The sequence below is a fragment of the Dama dama genome, chromosome 11 (assembly GCF_033118175.1).
Source record: "Dama dama isolate Ldn47 chromosome 11, ASM3311817v1, whole genome shotgun sequence".
NCBI lineage: Eukaryota > Metazoa > Chordata > Mammalia > Artiodactyla > Cervidae > Dama > Dama dama.
Window position 1 is genome coordinate 10657641 of NC_083691.1, and position 17217 is coordinate 10674857.

General features: G+C 42.3%; 1 protein-coding gene, 1 non-coding gene and 1 pseudogene across 2 annotated transcripts in view; 2 read left to right on the plus strand and 1 right to left on the minus strand.

Moving 5' to 3' along the window:
- Positions 1-2754: 2754 nt before the first annotated feature.
- On the minus strand, positions 2755-6572 carry LOC133065252 (annexin A5-like; annotated as a pseudogene).
- Positions 5897-6003, plus strand: LOC133065661 (U6 spliceosomal RNA). Its single transcript, XR_009694932.1, has one exon. It is a non-coding gene; the product is annotated as a U6 spliceosomal RNA (small nuclear RNA).
- A 284-nt stretch (positions 6573-6856) lies between the features above and the next one.
- The window catches only part of PPP6C (protein phosphatase 6 catalytic subunit), a 38209-nt gene continuing 27848 nt past the window's right edge, over positions 6857-17217 (plus strand). Inside the window, exon 1 of the mRNA XM_061154668.1 lies at positions 6857-7026. Within this exon, the coding sequence (XP_061010651.1) occupies positions 6952-7026 (75 nt within the window). The 5' untranslated portion in view covers positions 6857-6951. The remainder of the gene's footprint in view (positions 7027-17217) is intronic.

The window sequence follows — 17217 nt, forward strand, 5'->3', positions numbered from 1 at the left end:
CCTGGAGTTTACAGTCTTAACTACAGAGAGACAGAAGGAAGGAGGGAGGGAGATGAAACAGAAAAACCAATAACTAGGTCCATTGGTAAAAAGTGCAAGGAACAAAAAGTTCATCAAGAAGAGTATCTATTCTCATGGAAGTTACTCTTCTTTGGGCCCCAGTGTCACCGTCTGTAAAATGGAGCTAATAAGGTTTCTGCCACAAGCCTATGGTGAGGAATGCACGAGCTAATGTTTATAAAGTGCTTAGTGCCTGGTGACTGATGCAGAGCTGGTTGTTCAGGGTTTAGCAGCTGAGTCGTGTCTGACTCTGCCTCCCTGTAACTGCAGAATGGCAGGCCTCCCTGTCCTGCACCATCTCCCAGAGTTTGTTCAAACTCATGTCCATTGAGTCCACGATGCCATCCAACTGTCTCATCCTCTGTTGCCCCCTTCTCCTCCTGTCCTTAATCTTTCCCAGTATCAGGGTCTTTTCCAATGAGTTGGCTCTTTGCATCAGATGGCCAAAATATTGGAGCTTCAGCATCAGTCCTTCCAATGAATATTCAGGGTTGATTCCTTTAGAAATGACTGGTTTGATCTCCTTGCAGTTCAAGGGACTTTGGAGTCTTCTCCAGCACCACAATTCGAAAGTGTCTGTAAAATGTAATGCTATTCCTAGCTGTAAATGAACTCTAGACACCAATCCTGAGTTAGAAGTGTTCATCTGCATTATTGTTGGTCTCTTTCATAACCACAGGTTCCCGGTGGCTTTCCAGAAAATGGAGAGCTGGTTCAACTGTGTCTATGTTCCTGAGAAACCCACAATCAGGAGAACTGAGTTGTATCCTAGGAACTGGAAGAAACAGCTAAGGAAGGAAACCACAGGAGCTCCTGCAGTACAGAGCTTCAACTATGCTAGCAGAGTGAAAAGTGGACAGACATACTTGGGGTCACATCCAGACTCCAGTGCTGATCATCTAAACTTGGCCTTTGGCAAGTTCATTATTCCCTCTGAGTTCTAGGTTCTTCATGTCTAAAATGGAAATAGTAAATTATCTACCTCAAAGAGGGAGTAATTGAGAGGGTTTAATAGTACAGGTGAAAGACCAACTTGGTAAATATTTTTGCTACTTGAATCTGTAACAGACATTTATTTACTTATTTACTGGCCACACTTTGTGGTATGCAGGATCTTAGTTCCCTGACCAGGGACTGAACCGATGCCGCCTGCATTGGAAACGTGGACTCTTAACCACTGGATTGCTAGGGAAGTCCTTCCAACAAAAATTTATTGACAAAACAGAATTTGCAATCTGCAGCTCTCTCTACAGCTCACATATCTATTCCAAACACCTAGGGTCTTTGTGAGTTCCCTTATTAATGGAGGAATTTCCACTGACTGCTAAAGGAGTTTCCTGCTCTCCTTCAGGAAAGAAAACTAAAGGCCAGGTTGGCTCTGCCACCTGTCCATGTGCACCTAGATGGAGATTTCTGCTCACAGCTGCAAATTGCTCTGATGTTCCTTGTGTCTTTGAGAGAAATCCATTTCAAGGTGCCATGCTGGAGTTGCGCATAAACAAGAAAAATTGGAAGGGGGTTGTGGGCAAAATAGCAACCAGTTTTCTTTTTATTATTGGAGTATAACTGCTTTACAATGTTTTGTTAGTTTTGGCTGCACAACAGAGTGAATCAGCTATTAATATATGTTTACATATATCCCCTTTCTCTTGAGCCTCCCTCCCACCCTGCTACAACCAGTTTTCATTGTGGGACCTGTGCTTTCAGACTAGAAATTACATTTCAGAAAGTGTTGGAAAGAACTTTTTTTTTTTTTTTGGAAAGAACTTTTGAGATCTATTTGTAAACTGGAAGTTGAGGCCCAGAGAAGTTAAAATGACTAACCCACTGAAATGGCAGAACCAGGAGCCTAGATCTCCTGTTTTGTGCAAGGAAGACTAAGAACATAGTCCAGTCAGCAAGCTCTGTACACTGTCTCTGTCGCAAACCACCCAGTGTGTCTGTCAACTCTTCTAAGAACTCATCCAACACTGAGAATGTCAAGAGTGAGTTTCTCTGAATGAGGTGAATCTGCCGGGAGGGAGCTTCTAACTGCCAGACAGTTTGGTAATGTGAGGACTGCCTCTTATTTTCACTGGAAGGGGATACCACCTGGCTCCATTACCTACCTGTTCACTGACTTAATAACAAGGGAAGCAATGAGGCTCGTGACACCTTCCTTTCAAGCACTTTTATTGTTTTAAAGATGTTCATATCTATCTCCCTGTTTTTCTCCCTTCCCAATTCTGAGAAGAAACCTTGTTTTGTTTTGTTTTGTTTTTTTCAGGAAGACGGAAATGTTTATTATTCATTAATCTTTTGATTGCAACTACCATAATTTTTTAGGTTTAACTTGGTAGCAAACTTGATTAATAACACTTCCAGGAGTTCACAATTTCAAGGCTAAGGTTCCGATTAAGGTAATATGGTTATCAATTTAATATAAATGAAGCTTTTTAAAAAGGGTGAAAGCAGTCTGCCTCTTATACGAAAATATAAATGATCCAGACTTGAGTCCTAGTAACATAAGTACGCTTTAGTGCTACAACAGTTAAAGAGAAAGATCTTAACTTAAGATCAGAAGGAGCACCGCTACGTTCTTCTACAACGTGTGTGTTCAGGCCACAGCATGCTAGCGTGAGTAAGGCAGTGTGCGCAGCACGGGCGTGCAGGGTGCCGTGAGCTGCGCTGCAGGAAGGCAGGGGTGCGGGGAGGACACGGCGCGGGGCGGCTCCCCAGGCCCCCATCAGTCATCTTCGCCTCCATAGAGCAGCAGGAGGGCTTTCTTATAGTCCCCAGACGTGTCCCCCTTAATCATGGAATACAGAGAGGTGGCAAAATTCTTCCTAAACTCCTTCCTAATGTTATACAGATCAATCTCACTTCTGGAAACCACAACTCTGATGAGGGCATGATCATCTGTTCCAGCTCCCTTCATAGCATAGTAGAGGGTTTCTGCAAGGTAGGCAGGTATACTGCGAATGGATTTCACAACAGCAAGGAGAAGTTGTTCCAAATTGCCAGAAGTCTCTCGGTCAATGTATTTGTCAAACACTCTTCTCAAATGAGATCCACTTCGTGTTCCAAAGATGATAATAAACTTTTCTTCATCTGTTCCCCATTTAAGTTCTCCAGCCTGGAACAAAGCCTGAGCATCTTGTTCAACCTGTGCTTCATCAATTCCAGCGTCAGGGTCTCTATTAGCCTGAAGGAGCACCACCAACATCCTCTGGAGTATCGCCCACCACATCATCTTCCAGGCTCGAGCCATATTCTTCTTCATAAACTTGTTTAATGACTCTCAATTCTTCAGGGGTCCTTGAAGCAATAATTTCTGTCAGGACTTTTTCATTTGTCCCAGCTCCCTTAAGAGCATGCTTCAGTTCATAGGCATTATAAAGCCGAGAGGGTTTCATCAGAGCCACGATTAATTTTTCAAATTTTCCAGTCAGTTCTGATTTCAGGTCATCCAGAAGGTCCCTGCCAAACAGAGTTTTAAAAGCCACAGCAATCTCCTGGCGCTGAGCATTACTACGGATGCCAACAGAGCCAGGATGCTCTCCTCATCCGTGCCCAAGCCTTTCATGGCCTTCCGGAGAGTTTCTCCATCAGCTTGCTCATCGAATCCAGGGAAGTCAGTCTCGGTGCCTCTGAGAACCTGTGCTATGGCCACCTGTCCAGGTCAGGAGAAGGTGAGCGACGCAGGACCAGACCCGAACTGCGGGGAACGCGGCGGGGCGCGCAGAGCCGGCGAGGGTGAGCGGACGCCGCGGCAGCTGCTTGCTGGCGGCTCCAGGCCGAAACCTTGTTTTAAAAATTTTTTAAAAATATTTATTTATTTGCCAGTGCTGAGTCTTAGTTGCGGTATGCGGGAACTAGTTCCTCGACCAGAGGACCAGAGATTGAACCTGGGCCCCCTGCGCTGGGAGTGTGAAGTCTTAGCCCCGGGAGTACCAGGGAAGTTCCTTTGGAGAAACCTTGAATAGGATTAATTCCCAGTTACTGAGATTCAAAGATGAAAAGTGAATTGTCAGCTTTTTCAAAGAGGACTGTAAAACAACAACAACAACAACAAAAAACCTCAAACGACAATAACATCCTTTTCTCTTTTGGGATTTTTTTTTTTTTCCTTCAGAAAACTCTGAGCCTATTATCTCTATACTCCTCACCCAAAGTCGTCGTCGTCTTCTTTTTTTTTTAAATGTTTATTTATTTGGCTGTACCAGGTCTTAGTTGCAGCATGCAGGATCTTCTATTTTCGTCATGGCATGCAGGAGCTTTAGTTGCAGCATGCGAATCTTAGTTGTGGTGTGTGGAATCTGGTTCTCTAACCAGGGATGGAACCAGGGCCCCTGCATTAGGAGTGCAGTCTTAGTCACTGGACCACCAGGGAAGTCCCCTGCTTAAAGTCTTATACGTTACCTCTTCAGAAAGACCTTTTCTGCTCAGCCAATATTCAGAGCTAACACCTTGCACTCACTGTACACAACATTGTTTTAAACCCTTTCTTATACCAACTCTATTAAACTTCACTACAAGCCTAGAAGACAAGTATCCTTTTTTCCCCCACATATTGAGGGGGAAGGTAAGTATTCTTATTCGCTCCCTATGAAGCAAGCACTGTCATTATCTCCTCACTGGAACTGAGAAAACTGGAGCACAGAAAGGATAGATAACTTTGCCACAGTCACACAGGGAGTGTTAGAACCTGGGTTTGAACTCTAGCCATTCGGTGCTAGAGTCTGCACACGTGATGTCCATGTGTTGCCAACATAATGTAGGCCTCTTCTACTCCATTTTTTTTTCACTCGTGGCATCCCATTTTCCCCCTTTTTACCATGAATTCTACTTTGCAATTAATACTTGCTCATTTATTTTTGTTATTAGAATGTATTACCCATAGGGCAGGAATCTTATATGTATCATTTACATCGTAGGTGTGTGCCTGCTAAGTTGCTTCAGTGTTGCCACACTCCTCTATCCATGGATTCTCCAGGCAAGAATACTAGAGTGGGTTGCCATGCCCTTCTCCACGGTCACAGGTACTCTTAATTGAATAAATGAAGAAATGTATGCTTGTGGGTGCCATTCTGCAACAAACTTTTAAGGATTAATTTTACTTTGAAACAATTTCATACTTCCAGAACAGTTACAAGAATAATACAAAGAACTTCACCCAGATACCTCAATAAAATTTAGCCAGATGTCATCAAAATACACTTTAGGACCAGAGGATGGATCCAGGATTACTTGAACAACAAATATTTATGGAGCACCTGATACTATTGAGTTATAGAACTGTCTCCTAACTGGTGTTTCAGCTGCAGTTGTTGCCTCCTACAGTCTTACACAGCAGCCAGAGTGATCCTTTTAAAACAAGTTAGATCGTTACTTCTCTGCTCAAAATTCTGCAATAATTCCTCATTGCATGAAAAGTAAAAAATCAGTGTTCTTTTCTCTCATCTCCTCTCCTATTCCTCTCACCTTGATCTAACCACACTAATCTTCTTGCCATTTCCCTAAGATTCTAGACATGCTCTTTTTTTTTTTTTTTTTTTTATTGTAGAGCCTCTGCATCAGCTGTCTTTGTAATTTTTCTCAAGTAACTACAGAGCTAGCTTCTCTGCCTCTTTGTTGGTTCCTAAACATGTATCACTACATCTCCCTTACTCTGTTTTTTTCCCCCCTAGCAGTTGCCACTTTCTAATATACTCTACAGTTATTTTCTATGGTTATTGTTTACGTTCTGTCTCCTTTACTAGAATATAGATACAGGATGAGGATATCTTTGTCTATTTTGTTTGCTGGATACCCCAAGCACCTACAGGGTACCTTGCACATAAGAAGTGTTCAGTTAGTGCTCGCTTCGGCAGCACATATACTAAAACTGGAACTATACAGAGAAGATTAGCATGGCCCCTGAGCAAGGATGACACGCAAATTCGTGAAGCTTTCCATATTTTGTGGATAAAATGATCTCTATGTGATGTGATTGGAAAAGTCTTTGTACTTAATTAAAGATAATACCAAGTAATTAATAAAAACAACAACAACAAAAAGTGTTCAGTTAATAGCTGTTGAGTGAAGGAATGTTGATAGTGCCAGGTCCTGATTTAGGTGTTGAGGGTACAATAAAGAAACTCTCAGCCCTCCTGGGCCACCCAGACCTATTCCAGTCTTGGCTCCCCCGCCTATTCCCTGTGAGAGCTGGACAAGTTACGTAACCTCTCTGAGCCTTCCTTTCCTATCAAGTGTTATTTAGGTTAGACAGAAAAACAGCATCTGTATAGCATTTGGCATAAGAAGAGTTTAAACACTTGTTTCCTTTCTTTCCAGGCTGGAAATTTGGTAGCCTGACATCTCTGCCAAAGGTTTATTTAGGCAAGGTTTTCATACTGGCTTGGAAACCGTGCAAACAGGTTACTCTCTGGCCAGGCTTACCCGATTTTTAACTGAAGATATTCTGGCGAAGAGAATGCTTAAAGAGTAGGAGTGAGAAACTAGGGAATGGCTAACGTCACCTGCTTTACCATTTTGTATCGTAAAAGCCTCCCTGGGTCCCCAAAGAGGTGAAAGTCAAGACGAAGAGAAGGAAAGGAAAAGAGGAGCGGCTAGCTACTACAGAAAACTACAAATCCCAGCACTCCCTGCGGCAGATAACTACGGGTCTCAGCAGGTTCCGCGCCCCGGACCCAAGGGACCTCTGGGGGGCCTGTAGCCTGGGTTCAGCGGGAGAGGGCGTGGGGCGTGTCGAGGCAGTGGGGAAAATCGGGTCAAGCTAGACGTCGCTGCGCAGACGCCTCTCACGGGCCGGACGTGACGTAGGGAGGGTTCCGGCTTCGGCCTCCGCCGCTGCCGCCGCTAGTACCGCCGCGGATACCGCCGCCGCCGTCGGGGCTTCTTATTTCTAAAATGGCGCCCCTGGACTTGGACAAGTACGTGGAGATAGCGCGGCTATGCAAATACCTACCGGAGAACGACTTGAAGGTAAGCCCGGCCGGGGCGGGAGCGCTGCTTTCGGGGCTCGCCCCTTCCGGCAGTGGGGCGCCCGCCGGCCCGCCCTTCCTCTCTCCGCGGGACCCCCCGGCTGCATCCCGTCCCATCGGGGTGGAGGGCCTAACGCGATGCGAGGCGACCGGGTCCGGCTTGGTGTCACACGGAGGGCGGGGGGAGCCCGAGACCCCCGAATGCTGTCCTGGTTCTCTCGGCGGGAATCCCGAGGGATGTCGCCGCCTCTGCCCCAGGGTTTCCCCCTCAGCTCTCACGGCTTTGCTTGCAAGGCACCTCTCGTTTTACCCCGATCTCGGCTCTCGCGGCCCGGGGTCATCCCCTCCAGGGACGGTGACGGGAGCGCGGGGTGGCCGGCGTCTGACAGGAGATGTCGCCGGCTCCCGGAACGCAGCTCCAGTGTGTTCAGGTGCCTGAGGAATGGGTATGGGAAGGGGCAGGTGGGGGTCCGAGCGGTCTGGTGGTGATGCGAGAATGTCCAGTCGTCCCTCTTTCCCGAGCGCTTCTCCCAGTTACTTTCTGAGAGTGTTGGTTTTCTCCTCCTAATTCCAGTATGGACCCGTTTTCGAGTACATCGTTGGGCTATAGTTTAAGTGGATAAAATAGGGGGCTGTCAGTAAATACAAATACTTTTCTGTCAAGTCCACCCTCCCCCCGAAATCTCTTCTTAGCTCAAGATTGCATTTTCTCAGCTTTCCAAGGGAGGAGAGTTGTTCCTTGTACTGCCGAGTCCAAGTAACAGTAAACCTCTGTTTGAGTAAAGGAATGAATGTAAGAATAAACGAATATAAGTCTTTGGGCTACTGCTCTTTTTGACAAGTGTTTCTTTGCGTTTGTTAAAACCACTTCTTAGGCCACTAGCAGTCTTTAGCGGTTACTGCTAGTGCCTGTTTTTTTGTTCATTTAAGTTGATTTGTTGTGTGCTAAGTGGGTAAACTGTTGATAGTTTTGAGTTCCTTTTATTTTTTAAGCTGTGAGGTTTTCTTTTTCATTTATTTTTATTATTTGGAGGCTAATTACTTTATAATATTGTAGTGGTTTTTGCCATACATTGACATGAATCAGCCATGGATGTACATGTGTTCCCCATCCCGATCCCCCCTCCCCGCCTCCCTCCCCATCCCATCCCTCTGGGTCTTCCCAGTGCACCAGCCCTGAGCACTTGTCTCATGCATCCAACCTGGGCTGGTGGTCTGTTTCACCCTTGATAGTATACTTGCTTCAATGCTATTCTCTCAGAACATCCCACCCTCGCCTTCTGCCACAGAGTCCCAAAGTCTGTTCTGTACATCTGTGTCTCTTTTTGTGTTTTGCATATAGGGTTATCGTTACCATCTTTTAAAATTCCGTATATATGCGTTAGTATACTGTATTGGTCTTTATCTTTCTGGCTTACTTCACTCTGTATAATGGGCTCCAGTTTCATCCATCTCATTAGAACTGATTCAAATGAATTCTTTTTAATGGCTGAGTAATATTCCATGGTGTATATGTACCACAGCTTCCTTATCCATTCGTCTGCTGATGGGCATCTAGGTTGCTTCCATGTCCTGGCTGTTATAAACAGTGCTGCGATGAACATTGGGGTGCACGTGTCTCTTTCCGATCTGGTTTCCTCGGTATGTATGCCCAGGAGTGGGATTGCTGGGTCATATGGCAGTTCTATTTCCAGTTTTTTAAGAAATCTCCACACTGTTCTCCATAGCGGCTGTACTAGTTTGCATTCCCACCAACAGTGTAAGAGGGTTCCCTTTTCTCCACACCCTCTCCAGCATTTATTGCTTGTAGACTTTTGGATAGCAGCCATCCTGACTGGTGTGTAATGGTACCTCATTGAGGTTTTGATTTGCATTTCTCTGATAATGAGTGATGTTGAGCATCTTTTCATGTGTTTGTTAGCCATCTGTATGTCTTCTTTGGAGAAATGTCTGTTTAGTTCTTTGGCCCATTTTTTGATTGGGTCATTTATTTTTCTGGAATTGAGCTGCAGGAGTTGCTTGTATATTTTTGAGATTAATCCTTTGTCTGTTGCTTCGTTTGCCATTATTTTCTCCCAATCTGAGGGCTGTCTTTTCACCCTGCTTATAGTTTCCTTTGTTGTGCAAAAGCTTTTAAGTTTCATTAGGTCCCATTTGTTTATTTTTTAAGCTGTGAGTTTAAAACAGTTTATCTTTGTGAGTTTTCTTCTCTGAAGGAAGATACTGCTCCCCCTCCCCCCATTTTTGGTACAGGGAGTTGATATTTAACATCTTTTAGCAGTATGCAAAATGCTTGAGGCCACAGGAGCTGTTGTGAATATAACTTATTTGTACTTAGATGTTAATTATATGTGCTATTTGATAGGGGTGTCATTCTTGTCCATTTCCCCTGTTTGTAGCAGGATAATTTAATTAAGACGGAGACAAAGCCAGTAATAATAGAAATGTAACTTTTATTCTCTCTTTTTTTTAAAGTTATTTTTATTTATTTGTTTGGCTGTGCCATGTCTTAGTTGCAGCATGTGGGGTCTTTAGTTGTGGCATACAAACTGCTAGTTGTGGCATGTGGATCTAGTTCCTTGGCTAGGGGTTGAACCCAGGCTCCTGCATTGGGAGCCACTGGATTACTAGGGAAGTTCCTAACTTGCATGCTCTTGTGACAGTAGTTTTGAAGCTTCTTTCTGCTGTATGACTTTTTAGGAAACAGAATTTTTCCTAAGGGAAAAAAAAAAAAGAAAACCCAACATTGCGGCCCAGTTCATTAGAAAACTAACCAGTTGTCTTTTAGTAGCATTAATTCCATTGGTGAAGTTGACTTTTGCGTGTCAGTAAATTGAAGTGGCGTTTTCTGTTCTTTAGCAGTTTTAATCTTTATAATGAGTAAAGTATTGCTTATTATAAAACATATCTTGATATTGGGTGTTGAAATGATAGGAAAGATAGATTAGCTGAGTTTTCTTTAGACCTCTTTGTTTTATAAACATCAGATTTCCTTCCCAACCTAAAATAATATATTTGTTAAGCCATATTCATTTCCCTTTGCAGCACAATGGGACTGTACTTAGCGTGTATCTGTTTCCTAGTAAATCCCTCCCCCCAATACTAGAAAAAAAAGAATTCTAAATTTTTGTATGTAAGTAGAGGCTTTTCTTCTTTGTCTTGAAAATATTTTTGTCAGATTAGTTTTCTTGTGCTGCATCTCTGGTGTATTTAAAGAAATTTAATTCTGTTTCTCCCTCTTGGCATGAAGTGCAAACTAAAATTAGGTGGGCCAAGAAAGTATTCCAGGAGCATTTCTTCTGAGACTTTAAAGCCAAAATAAAATATTCTGTCAAAGGAAGAAAAGAAATCATTCGGGCCACTTAATGATCATTATGGAAAAGTTTTGTTCTGGTAGGAAAATAGAAATTTACCTGTGTTTTGAATTGACTGGAAGTTGGAGATACTAAATAAAATAATAAATGCATAGGATGTTCTATACCTAATCATGATCTCTCTGTATCTACCTTGGAAGTGGTCAGATCACTAGTCCTGGATCAAAAGTACATAATTGTTTTAAGAAATAAGGATGATACGTGAAAGTGTGTGGACCACAGGGTAACCTTTCTTAAAAAAGAGTTCATGTGATTCTCATCCACTATAAAGATTTCAGAGAGGATTATAGAAGACACAGATTCCATATCGGGCCAAGTGGAAGAAGGAATGATAAAAGACAGGCTTACTGAATACTTACACTTAAGTATTTTGGCATGAGAGAGGATCTGTAAAGTGGAGATTGTCTGATCTCTCTGACAGTTCTTAAAGGTGCCATGTAAGTAAAGAAATGGCACACCCAGTTGACATTCAGTTTTTTCTTTTTTTACTGAAGAACTGAAGACTATTTCTGTGGTCGGAGTTGGGAGAATCCTAGTGTCTGCGTCAGACATACAACACAGGAATAGTAACCACTTCTATGGATTAATAATTTAATGCGATCTTTTTTGGAGCTCACTTCTATGTTTACTCTGAGCCATCTGTTTTTCATGTAAGACCACCTGCTCTGCAAAGTTGTACCTCTGTTTGAAATGCCTCCATAAAGCCTCAGAGAATCCTCCCTTGCTTTTTTCTGAGATTTAATGAAGAATCTTTTGCACCTGCTTGTTCGGCCTCTGTCTAATTTAATAGATTCTCATATGTGGTAGTCATGATCCTTCTAGGCTTGAAGCCTGTTAGTCTTGCCACTCACCTTATTGCCTGTCTTATTGATCATTCTGTTTACCTGAGTTATTTGGTTTTGCATCTTATCTTTTCAGGTATTGCAAGGAAAACTAAACACAGTACAGCAGTTAGGGATAGACCATGGCTTTGTATAGGGCTAAAATAGTGTTTTCAAGACTCTTTCTGATAATGCTTGGCATTTTATCTTGTCCTTTTGGCCATAGAATCACATTCTCTCGGATCTTCTGAACATAGTCATAGTCTGTAGTAGTGCTGTCTAATAGAAAGAAAATGCTCATAAATGTGAGCCTCAGATTATATTTACATTTTTAGAAGTAAAAAGATACAGGTGAAATCCATTTTTAGTAGTATTTTATTTAACACAATTTCAACATGTAATTAATATAAAATAACTAGTGTAATATCTTTTTTGTATTAAGTCTATGAAATGTGATATATATTTTACATTTATGTTAATAACACATCCCAATTTGGATCAGCCACATTTCAGGTGCTCAGTGGCTACATGTGGCAGCAGGTTTCCTATGGGAGTTGTAATGACTCCTCAGCCCCTTTTCTAGAATTTCAGAACTGAGAGAGAATCAGTGTTTACCTAGTTCTGTATCCTCACTTCGCTGATGAGAAACTGAGCTTCATAGAGTTCATGATCTGCCTGAGGCTGTCCAACTAATAAGGAATTAAGTTTGAAAGCCTCTTTGTGCAGAACTCTTTCTGATATAGTTAGTAACCTTTTTAGGGTGGCAAATAGCATGTTTTTCTAAATACTGTATGTCTTCCACGTCATCACCTTCTTTTACCTTCCATTCTGAACACACTGGGGTGCTCTCTTCTGACCATATGCCTTGTACTTCCCTGTATCTTTGCTTCTGCTGAGTCTCTTTCTTTCACTTACTTGTTTAATACTTACATAGCACAGATGTTAAATTATTTAATACTGTGTGAATTGGGTATTAATATTTGCCCCATTTTACAGACAGGCAACTTAAACACAGACAAATTAAGTAACTTTTCAAATCATATAGCTAGTAATAAGTGGAGGAGCGGGGATGCAAACCTAGGCAGCCTGGCACTAGGGTTCACGTCCATAACTACCACTTATGCTTCCTTTATACAATACCCTTTAATGCCCCTTTATTTTATTTTGAAAAATATTTTTTTAGTCTCGTCACGTGGCTTGTAACATCTTAGTTCTCTCACCAGAGGTTGAACCGGGTCCACAGCAGTAAGGCAGCCGAGTCCCAAACGCTGGACCGCCAGGGAATTCCCCTCCGTGCCCCTTTTAGCTCTAGCTCAGATGTCACTTTCTCAGTGCAGGGCTCTTGGATTCCGCAGTCAGAATTATTAGTAATGGTTAGAATTTACATAGCTACTTAGTTTTCAGAGCACCGTCCTGTCCATTCTACCACTGTGATAGAACAGATATCAGAGCCAGGACTTGATAAAGTTTACATGATTTTTGCCCCAGTGACTCAGCAGAGTACATACCTGAATTTATTTGCTATTAAAACTTTGCATTCTGGAATTTCCTGGCTCAGTGCTTTTCACTGACAGGCTCTGGGTTCAGTCCCTGGTTGGGGAACTCAGACCCTGCAAGCCACTTGGCAAGGCCAGAAAAAAGAAATTCCATTCTTTTTCTATACTGACCTTTGCCCCATAGCACTTTTTGTTCCATTTTACTACCACTTATATGGTTCCGTCTTGTATGATAGTAAGTATGCCTGTCTTCACTATTAGACTACAAGCTTTTTGAAGGGCCAGGATCATATTTGTTTTGGTATTCTCCACAGCCTTAAACACTACCTTGTTTGTATTGCTTTACAACAAACATTTCTTTAAATGTCCCCTTGTGTCAAATATTGTTCTCTGTGGGTTCTTGAGAGGGAATTTGGCACTTCTCTCTGTCTTTGAGGGGCTCTCGGTATATTAGTAAAGGAGATGGAAAGGTAAACAGGTGATCACTGCAGTGTGGTCCTGCGAAAATAGAGAGCTGTCCATCATACCAGAGAACGTAGAAGCAGCAGCATCTAACTCTCAAGCCACAGATAGTTTCACCAAAGGAGGAGCAATGAGAGAATGAGCTGAGTGTTTTCAGGTAGACAAAAAAGGAAAGAAAGAACAAGCAGCAGAAGAAATACCGTGTACAGTGGTATAGCTTAATCCCCAAGAACACAACTCGACGTAGCTTGGAATGGCTGGAGGTGGTGCAATGAAGACAGGCAGAGGCCAAATCATGGAAGACTAGGCTGATACACATGGATTTTTATCTTTTAGATGGATAAACAGTTGCAAAAGTTTTTTTTTTTTTTTTTTTTAATATTTGTTTACTTGTTTGGCTCTGCTGTGTCTTAGTTGTAGCATATGGGATCTAGTTCCCTGTCCAGGGATTGAACCCGGGTCCCTTGCATTGGGAGCACGAAGTCTTAGCCACTGGGCCACCAGGCAAGTCCCTTAAAATGTTTTAATATTTTAGGGAAAAACAAATAATCATACTATGACTTTGTGCTATCTTTTAAAAGATGGCTAACTAAAAAAGTAAAGTAGGTTGAAAGAAAACTGTTAGAAGGATACACTATTGTATGTAGTAGGAATGTGACAGAATCAAAGATGATATCTGAATGGAATTTGGGAAACACTACATAGACAGACAACAACCATAGAGGAGTGTCCTTGAAAGGGTTTTGAAGGGGACAGTGACAGGTTTTAGAAATATTCTGGCAGCATTGTGGACTTTGAATTGGAATGAGACAAAAATGTCATCGAAGCAGTAGACCAGGTGACATGAGAGCTTTTGAAGTAAGCCAGCGTCAAGTGGTTGTGGTGTTTAAAAGGACGTGAAGAAGGTGTAATAGGACCTGTTGATAGAGTATATATCTGGGTTATGAGAGAGAGAGAGGAGTTCAGGGTAATCTCTTAGTTTCTGGCATGGATTACTTACTAAATACGATACCTGGATTAAGGAATACAAGGGAATTTGCTTTGGGCCATACTGAATTGGAGATGCTGCCAAGCCAAGACACTGAGTTAGAAATGTTGAGAAGACTGTTGGATCAGTTATGTAGCACGTATTAATTGATTGCCAAATGTGCTGCAGACATTGTTCTAATGTATTAAACTCACGAGAAAGGTCTAAATCTGTGGTTCCTAATTGGAGGTGATAGCGCCCCCCGCAAGAGGATATTTGACAGTGTCTGAAGACATTTTTAGCTTTTCACAGCCGGGGTTGCTGTGGCTATCTAGTGGGTGTGGGGGCCAGATGTCGCTCAGTTAGTTACTCAGTCGTGTCCAACTCTGCGACCCCATGGACTGCAGCACGCCAGGCTTTCCTGTCCATCACCCACTCCCCGGAGCGTGCTCAAACTCATGTTCATCTAGTTGGTGGTGCCATCCAACCATCTCATCTGTCGTCCCCGTTTCTTCTCGCCTTCAGTCTTTCCCAACATCAGGGTCTTTTCCAGTGAGTCAGTTCTTCACATCAGGTGGCCAAGGTATTGGAGTTTCAGCTTCAGCATCAGTTATCCAGTGAATATTCAGGATTGATTTCCTTGAGGATTGACTGGTTTGATCTCCTTGCTGTCTAAGGGACTCTCAAGTGTCTTCTCTAACACCACGGTTCAAAAGCATCAATTCTTCTGCACTCAGCTTTCTTTATAGTCCACCTCTGACATCCGTACATGACTACTGGAAAAACCATAGCTTTGACTAGATGGATCTTTGTTGGCAAAGTAGTATCTCAGCTTTTTAATATGCTGTCTAGGTTGGTCATAGCTTTTCTTCCAAGGAGCAAGCGTTTTTTGACTTCATGGCTGCAGTCACTATCTGCAGTGATTTTGGAGCCCGAGAAATAAGTCTGTCACTGTTTCCATTGTTTCCCCATCTATTTGCCATGAAGTGATGGGACTGGATGCCATGATCTTCGTTTTTTGAATGTTGAGTTTTAAGCCAACTTTTTCACTCTCCTCTTTCACTTTCTTCAAGAGGCTCTTCAGTTCCTCTTTGCTTTCTGCCATAAGGGTGGTGTCATCTGCATATCTGAGGTTATTGATATTTCTCCTGGCAGCCTTGATTCTAGCTTATACTTCATCCAGCCCGGCATTTCACATGATGTATTCTGCATATAAGTTGAATAAGCAGTGACAGTATACAGCCTTGATATACTCCTTTCCCAATTTGGAACCAGTCTGTTGTTCCATGTCCGGTTCTAACTATTGCTTCTAAGCAATATTTCTAACTATTGCTTCCTGCATACAGATTTCTCAGGAAGCAGGTCAGGTGGTCTGGTATTCCCATCTCTTTCAGAATTTTCCACAGTTTGTTGTGATCCACACAGTCAAAGGCTTTGGCATAGTCAATGAAGCAGGAAGTAGATATTTTTCTGGAATTCTCTTGCTCTTTTGATGATCCAATGGATGTTGGCAATTTGATCGTTAGTTCCTTTGCCTTTTCTAAATCCAGCTTGAAAATCTGGAAGTTCTCGGTTCATGTACTGTTGAAGCCTAGCTTGGAGAATTTTGAGCATTACTTTGTTAGCGTGTGAAATGAGTGCAATTGTGCGGTTGTTTGAACATTCTTTGGCATTGCCTTTCTTTGGGATTGGAATGAAAACTGACCTTTTCCAGTCCTGTGGCCACTGCTGAGTTTTCCAAATTTGCTGATGTACTGAGTGCAGCACTTTCACAGCATCATCTTTTAGGATTTGAAATAGCTCAACTGGAATTCCATCACCTCCACTAGCTTTGTTCATAGTGATGCTTCCTGAGGCCCTCTTGACTTCACACTCCAGGATGTCCGGCTCTAGGTGAGTGATCACACAATCATGGTTATCTGGGTCATTAAGATCATTTTTATATAGTTCTTCTGTGTATTCTTGCCATCTCTTCTTAATATCTTGTGCTTCTGTTAGGTCCATATTGTTTCTGTCCTTTACTGTGCCCATCTTTGCATGAAATGTTCCCTTGGTATCTGATTTTCTTGAAGAGATCTGTAGTCTCCCATTCTATTGTTTTCCTGTGTTCTTTGCATTGATCACTGAGGAAGGCTTTATTTATTTATTTATTTTTGAGGGAGGCTTTCTTATCTCTCCTTGATATTCTTTGGAACTCTGCATTCAGATGGGTTTATCTTTCCTTTTCTCCTTTGCCTTTCGCTTCTCTTCTTTTCTCAGCTATTTGTAAGGCCTCCTCAGACAACCATTTTACCTTTTCTCATTTCTTTTTCTTGGGGATGGTTTTGATCACAGCCTCCTGTACAATGTCATGAACCTCCGTCCATAGTTCTTCAGGCACTTTATCAGATCTAATTCCTTGAATCTATTTGTCACTTCCACTGTATATTCGTAAGGGGTTTGATTTAGGTCATACCCGAATGGTCTAGTGGTTTTCCCTATTTTCTTCAATTTAAGCCTCAATTTGGCAGTAAGGAGTTCATGATCTGAGCCACAGTCTGCTCCTGGTCTTGTTTTTGCTGGCTGTATAGAGCTTCTCCATCTTCAGTTGAAAGAATTTAATCAGTCTGATTTTGGTATTGACCATCTGGGAATGTCCTTGTGTAGAGTAGTCTCTTGTATTGTTGGAAGAGGGTGTGACCAGTGCTTTCTCTTGGCAAAACTCTGTTAGCCTTTGTCCTGCTTCATTTTGTAGTCAAAGGATAAACTTGCCTGTTACTCCCAGTGTCTGTTGACTTCCTACTTTTGCATTCCAATCCCCTGTAATGAAGAGCACATCTTTTTTTGATGTTAGTTCTAGAAGGTCTTGTAGGTCTTCATAGAACTATTCAACTTCAGCTTTTGGCATTATTAGTTGGGGCATAGACTTGGATTACTGTGATATTGAATGATTTGCCTTGGAAATGAACAGAGATCATTTTGTCATTTTTGAGATTGCACCCAAGCTCTGCATTTTTACTCTTGTTGACTGTGAGGTCTGCTGCATTTCTTCTAAGGGATTCTTGCCCACAGTAGTAGATATAATGGTCATCT